Source organism: Calypte anna, chromosome 28, assembly GCF_003957555.1.
Source record: "Calypte anna isolate BGI_N300 chromosome 28, bCalAnn1_v1.p, whole genome shotgun sequence".
In the NCBI taxonomy this organism is placed as follows: Eukaryota; Metazoa; Chordata; class Aves; order Apodiformes; family Trochilidae; genus Calypte; species Calypte anna.
The window spans coordinates 3,729,914-3,737,169 of record NC_044273.1 but is presented as its reverse complement, the minus strand read 5'-3'; the positions used below and the strand labels follow the sequence as shown (position 1 = coordinate 3,737,169).

Below are 7,256 nucleotides of genomic sequence, written 5' to 3'. Positions count from 1 at the left end.
GCCCCGGGGGCCGGCAGAGGGATGGGGATGGGGATTGGGGTGGTGGGGATGGGGATGGGAGGGTTGGGGGGGGGGTCCCGTCCATGGCCCCTCGGCCCGGGAGGAACAATGATCCCTTGGTGCCGGGCTGGAGGACAAAACGAGCCCTGCGCTGGAATGCCAGTGCCTCAGCAAATTATTGAAACAAAAATAACATTTCTTTGTACAATAATCCTGGGGCGGGGAGGGTCCGGGCAGCTCTGCCAGGGGCCCAGAACTGGTATTTTTCCACTGCTTTTTCCTTCTTTTTTTTTTTTTTTTTTTTTTTTTTTTTTTTTTTTTTTTTTTTTTTCCTCTTTTTTCCTCTCTCTTTGCCCCCCTCCCATAACTCCCACCATTGTTCCTTCCCCTACCCCCACCCCACACCCTCCCCCCCTTTCTCCGCTTCCCCACTCCCTTCCCACTCCTCCCACGCTCGGCACCGCAGCAGCGGGGCTCCCTTGTTCCTGCTCGCCCAACGCGGTGGCCACGGGCCAGCAGCCCGGGCTGGTCGCCCAAAAAACGGCTTCAATCCCCAGCTGCCGGGGGCTGGCAGGGAGCCAGGCCGAGCCGAGGAGCCAAACAGATCGTGATAAACCCCTACACCCCCCCCAAAAGAAAAAACCCAACCCAAAACCAACCCTGGCATCCCTGGGGACAAAGAATCCAAGGCCATGAAACCCACCCGGGAGCTTCTGGTGGCACCAAACTTTTGGGTGGTTCCTTCATTCCAAGCAGGTTCAAGGGGTTGATCCTACCAGAAGTAAGGAGGGGAGGGGGAATACAGGCAGGACCCCCCCCTAAATCCCCCAAAGAGCCCCAAACGCCTGCGTTTTAGACACAAACAGCTGCTTTTTTTTCTTCTACATTTGGGTTTTTTTTTTCCCCTGGCATTAAACAACCCCCCCAGGCTCTGCCCCTTCCTTATCTCAGCTCCTTGTCCTCTCCTCCCCTCTCCCTGTGCCATCACCCAAGGACGGGCAGACCCACGCGTGGGAAGGGACAATCGGGTTGGTGGAGGTCCCAAGAAGGACTTGCACCATCAGACCGTGTCCAGGACAAATTATTCCGAGCAACTTCCTCCTCTAACCCAGCCACCAGCAAAGAAGTGCCCAGGAAAAACCCGACCTGCTGCTTTTTTTTATTATTATTATTATTTTTGTGATGGGGTTGGGGTTTTTTTGTTTGTTTGTTTGGGGTTTTTTTGCCTTGTTTCATCCCTCAAAAGGTGACCGGGGCATCCAGGACACCGTGGGGTCATCTCTAGTGACACTCATTTCACTGCTAAGTGACTTATTTTATTTTATTTTATTTTTTTTTCCTCTCAAGTGTGACCTGAATTATCAGAGCCCTGGGCTCCTCCTGGACCTGCACTTGGCTTCGCAGGCAGGAGGGACACATGGCCACAGCCCAAAATAGATGCTGCTCCTTGTCCCCAAGCCTCGGTCCCCAGCTCCCGGCTGGCTGACGATAAGGAGGAGGCAGGAGCCGGGCTGGCTCTGGCAAGGGGGAGGCAAACTCAGTAAATTTCCACTGGGGCAGCTCCCAGTTTAATGAGCTCAGTGCGTGACCCCGGGCAGAGCTGGAGCTGCCAAGGATGGAGAGGAATTCCCCAGGAAAGCCGGGAGGGAAGGAGATGGGGGGACGGGGACCCTTCCCGTAGAAGCATCCGTGGTGTCCCTGAGGCTCCCAGGATCAATCCTTAAGCCCAGGGGTGAGCTCAGGAGCAGGAATTAAAGGGATGAAAGGTGGGGATGTGGAGCTCGGCTCAGAGGGGGTATTTGGGAGTGAAAAATCGGTGATTTGGGGGGGGGGGGGATTTTGCTAGAACATGAGCAGCTCACCCCATAACGTAGGTTGGGTGACCCTGAGGACTGTCACCTCCCCCTGCTGGGGTTGGTGACACAGATGATGGAGCTGAGCCCTCCCCTCACCTTTTAAAAACCCAAACACCCCAGGCAGGAATTTGGAGGACAGGATTCCATTGCTGGATGGTTTCTTTTCTCCCCCCCCCCCCTTTTGGAGGCAGAACCCTGCAGCAGGACCTGGGTTAAAAAGCACTGATTTAGGTGCTTCTTATGGGATTGAGCAGATTCCTGGAGTGGTTTTATCTTCTGCTTTCCTCTGCCTGCTCCAACCCCAGCGAGCAGCAGCCCTGGGGATGCTGCACCAGGAGCAAGGAGTAGAAATCAAACCCCCAAAAAAGGGACAAAACCTCCATCCCCCATCTCCCACCCCCTCCCCAAGATGCTGTTTGCATCCTGAGCTTTACTCAGCCCCTCGGGCAGAGGTGGCAACTCCATCCACTTCATCTCAACCTCCCCCCAGCTCTGATTCAGCCTCCACGCCAGGAAATTTGGGACATCAAAGCCCCCTCGGCTCCTGGGGGGGAAGTTCAAGATTCCCCTTGGCTGTGGAGGCACCTGGAGAGTCTGGAGCTTCCCCAGGAGAGGCAGAGCAGGAGGCACCAGAACCTTGGGAGCTCCAGCGTGGTTGATCCCAAGGGAAGGAGCAAGGATCTTGGGTGCTGCCACCTCTCTGAGCTCCAGGACCTTCCAGGAACCTTCCAAGATCTGAAGGGGCTATGGGAAAGCTGGGGTTGGGCTTTTGAGACAGGGGTGTAGTGAGAGGACAAGGGGAAACGGGTTAAAACTTGAGGAAAAGTTTAGGAAAAAATTCTTTAATCTGAGGGTGCTGAGCCCCTGGTTTCCCAGGAAGCTGTGGCTGCTCCATCCCTGGAAATGGGGAAGGTTGGGATGGGGCTTGGAGCCCCCCGGGCTGTGGGAGGGGTCCCTGGCCATGCAGGGGGTTGGGACTGGATGAGCTTTGGGGTCCCTTCCAACCCAAACCATTCCCTGATTGGGATGGGATTCCCCTCGTGGACCCAGCTCACCATGGGTCCCACTTCATAAAGATTTTACCCTAAAAAAGAAGATTTTAGCCATGGAAAAACTGAGCCCAGCAGAAAACCTCCCCCAAAGGTGGCTGGGGAGGAGGTGGAAAATGGGTGATGCAGAGCAGAACCTTTTTCCTTCTGGAGTTTCCTTCCTCCTGCTCTGACTTTAACTCCCTCAGCTGAGATGCTTCCTTTCCTTTTCCTGCTCCCCAGCCTTTCATCACCTTTCCCTGTGGAGTCTTCTTGCAAGTAAGAAGCACTGAAAAGAAATATACAACACTGGAAAGAAATATACAACCCCCAAAAGAAATATACAACCCTGAGAAGAAATATACAACCCCCCCGAAAAGAAATATACAACCCTGAAAGGAAATATACAACCCCAAAAAGAAATATACAACCCCAAAAAGAAATATACAACCCTGAAAAGAAATATACAACCCCCCCAAAAAGAAATATACAACCCTGAAAGGAAATATACAACCCCAGAAAGAAATATACAACCCCCGAAAAGAAATATACAACCCCCCCCGAAAAGAAATATACAACCCTGAAAAGAAATATACAACCCCAAAAAGAAATATACAACCCCCAAAAAGAAATATACAACCCTGGAAAGAAATATACAACCCCAAAAAGAAATATACAACCCTGAAAAGAAATATACAACCTTATTGTTTGCTTGTTTTCCAATACAGTGAATTTATTATATGTTGCAAAATCAGCATTCAGCTTTTTTTTTTTTGCTTTTTTTTTTTTTTTTTAGTGTACAAAAAAGACACTAGCTCTTAAGAAAAAAGATTAGGAAAGCTGAAGACTATGCTGCCTTTAAATTGTAACATTTTGGCAAAGTGAAAAGCTCTTTTTTTTTTTTTTTTTTCTCTTTTTTTTTTTTTTTTTTTTTGTAAACTCCAACTCCATGGCTCAATATAGTTTTTATCCACAGTACAATATTACAAAGTAAAACACAGTCTCAATAAGTTAAGATCATACTTAATCACCTAGAACTGGTTTCTATTAATCCAAAAAAGCACAAAAAATTTGCCTAGCTTTGTAATTTCTAAAAAGAACAAAACAAAACAAAACAAAAAAAAAACAAGGCAGGTTTGACTACAATTCTTTAACACAGTCCAAAAGAAAAGTGAAGCAGAAAAGGTGTTGAATGCTAATTGGGTCTCACAGTTTGAATATTCATTAAATATTTTCAAGGTTTTTTTTTTTTTTTCTTTTTTTCTTTTTTTTTTTTTTGTTTTTTCTATTCAAATTGTAGAAGTTCCAGAATATACAGGTAAATGTCCACAATACATCTTTGTATACAACTCTGTTTGCAAAAATATCTTATAGCAGGTGTATAAAGATCCAGATCCATCTCTGTATTTCCCCCCCCCCCCCTTTTCCCCTCCCAAAGCAACAAAAAAAAAAGGGGAAAAAAAGGAAAAAAAAGGGAAAAAAATTAAAAAAAAAGCCCATTCAGAATCTTAAGGATCAGGAGAAATGTTTCCATGGAAGATTTTTTACTCATCCTGGGTTTGTTTTGCTCTGAAGCTTGGGCTCCTCAAACACCATGAAGTCCCATGAATTGCCACCAAGTTGGGGATGGTGGTGGCACTGGGGGGGTTTGGTGGTGGCACTGGGGGGGTTTTGTGGTGCCAAATACCCCAAGGGTGGCAGCCCAGGGATCTCACCCAGCCCCAGGTCTCCTCCTCCATCCCTGCAGCTCCAGGAGGTTCCAGTGCAGAGATTCCCAGCTCAGGAAAGCTTCAGCTTGAGCCTGGAGGTGGCCACCAACTTGGAGCTTGGCCACCAACTTGGAGCTTGGCCACCAACTGGGTGCAAGATCCCAGGGAACAGGAGGACAAAAGTTTTCTGGAAAAAGCCTTCAATTCTGGTGTCTTTTCCAGCTTTTCCTGGGGAATCAGGTGCTCCCTGTTGGCTTCCCTTGGAGGAGAAGAGGTGAGAGCAAGGCTTGACCAATGCAGCAAAACCCAATGAGCCAGAATGGAATTATTAGCAATATTATTATTATTATTTTTTGTTTTTTTGACAGCAGATGGACCCACTTTGTATTTTTTTTTTTTTTTTTTTTTGGGGGGGGGGAGCTGGTGGAAAAAAGAAAATACTCCTTGTGTAAGAACTGTTTCCCTCCTTAACTCTGCCATTCTGCTCCTTCAAAGGGTGAAAGGCTCCTCAGTGCAACCTCCAAGGGAAGGAGACACCCCAGGGAAGTTGATCTTTTACTGTGAGATAAATGGAAATAAATGGAAAGCAGAAGAAGTCAACTCCCCCAGGCTGGCAGGATTAAAAAGGGGAGAGGGGAGAGAAAGAAACAGCAGAGTTCAAGGCCACCTTTGTGCTTTTTGGTGTTTTTCTCACACCCTGGCCCATAAAAAAAAAAAAAAAAAAGTAAAATAAAAATGTTCCCTTCAAGTCCAAAACAAAACTAAAAACAACAAGGGGAAAAAAAAATAAGAAATCTGGAAGAAAGACTGCAGGGAGAAGCTGGCAAGATAAAGCCCAAGAGTGGAAGTGACCTGCCTGGGAAAATCCCACCTCACTTCTCTCACGGGTGCCTGTTCCCAGGAATGGTTTTTCTGCTGCTGCTTCTTTGGGAAATAACAAACCAAAAAAGAGAAGAAATTAAAAAAAAAAACCAACACACAAAACCCAACCAACCAAAAAAAAAAGCCAACAAAAAGAAAACTAGAAAGCATCTCCCCACACTCCTCCTCCTTGCTTATGGGTCAGGTAATAAAATAACTGCTCAGTTTTAGTAATACTGAAGTTAGGGGAGAGGAAAGGTTGTGAAACACTTGGCCTGAAAGGAAAAGAGAGGCAGAGTTTTAGAAGAAGATGTTAATTTTTTTTTTTTTTTTCCTCTTTTTCAATCCAAAAATAGACCCAAGGCTCAGGAAGCAATGAAGAAAATCAGCTGCCTTGGTATCAAATGATAAAAATCCAAGACAAAACTGATCTCAAACCTTCCCAGCATGGGGGTGTGGAGGTTAATGCAGGCAGACTGGACCACAAGTGCTGGAAAAACAGTGGTAAAAAAAAAATAAAATAAAATAAAATACACCCACTGCTTCCAACTGCACAAATGGGATCCAAACCAAAAGAAACCTGGGGTATTTTGTTGCTTGTTTTGTGGTTTTTGTTTGATTTTAGGGCTCCTGGGTTGATCCCCTCCTGCTCCCACAACCCCCTGGAGAGAGCAAGAAGGAGAGGAGGGGGCAGGAAGGTGGGGGAGCAGCCAGTTTGCAGATGAAGAGTGGAGGAGGAGGAGGTAACTTAGCAGCATTCCAGTTCCTCACCATTTGAAGGACAATTTGTAACCCAGTGGAGCTGGGCCAGGGGTAATTACACTTCATGCCAAACTGGAATCCATGAAAACTACTGATTCTTAACCTTTGGGAGCTTCATTCACTTTAGGTAAGTTGTTTTGTGGCTTTTTATTCTTTTTTTTCTTTTTTCCCTTCCTTTAAAGGCTGCCTTCAAACAAGCAGGGTGGTTTTTTCTGCTGTTGTTTGGTTGCTTTCTTGTTTTCCAATCCACCATTCAGAGAGGCTCAAACTCAAGAGGACCCTGCTGGGGCTCACCCCCCAGCTCAGACTCAGAAATCCCAAATTTCTTCCAACCAGGAGGAATTAATGCTCATCTCTGAAAGGGATTTAAGTTGTAGAAAAGGGAACATAACATCCAGGTGACTTTTTCTTTAAATCTTTCTTTTTTTTTTTTTTTTTTTTTTAATCATTTTTATAATTTTTTTAGGGTTTTTTTTCCTCTGTTTTTCTTTCTTTGCCCTGTCCAGTCCAGATGAGTGCCAGCTAAAACTGCTGTTGGTCATACTCTGCTATCAGTTTTTTGATGTGAGCCAGTTTGTTGTGGAGGTATTCACAGCGGTTCTTCTCTTGGCTGTAGTTGGGGTTAGTCTGGAAAATAAAAAAAAAGAAAATCAAAATAAATACAAAACACTTTTCAGCACTTGCTGACACCTGCACTGAACCCAGGTGAGGCTACAAGACTGTAAAAATATGTTTAAGGGATGAAGCTTTGGGAGCTTTCCCCTCTAAAATGGGGAATTAGAAAGAAGTCACTTGAAATCAGAATTTTAAATGGTCCAATCAAGCAACTTCTCATCAGCACCCAGGGAGATGAGAGCACCCTGAGCAAGGCTCAGCATCACCTGGACCTCACAGCAGCTTCCACCTGCCCTCTGCCCTGAACTCTGCAAGCCTGGGAGCTTTAAAACAAAGCTGAACCTGCAAGGGGCAGGGAACCTCTTCAAAAAGCTCCTGCAAATCCCTCAGGGACATCATTGGGAGTTAAAACCCAAATCATTGGG

At 46.3% G+C, this 7,256-nt stretch overlaps 1 protein-coding gene across 3 annotated transcripts in view; it reads right to left on the bottom strand.

Moving 5' to 3' along the window:
* Window positions 1-3,661: 3,661 nt before the first annotated feature.
* The window catches only part of ELL (elongation factor for RNA polymerase II), a 50,384-nt gene continuing 46,789 nt past the window's right edge, over window positions 3,662-7,256 (bottom strand). For all 3 annotated transcript variants that reach the window (XM_030466228.1, XM_030466230.1, XM_030466229.1), the window contains exon 12: window positions 3,662-6,843. In XM_030466228.1, coding sequence (XP_030322088.1) covers window positions 6,739-6,843 — 105 coding nt within the window. In that variant the 3' untranslated portion in view covers window positions 3,662-6,738. The remainder of the gene's footprint in view (window positions 6,844-7,256) is intronic.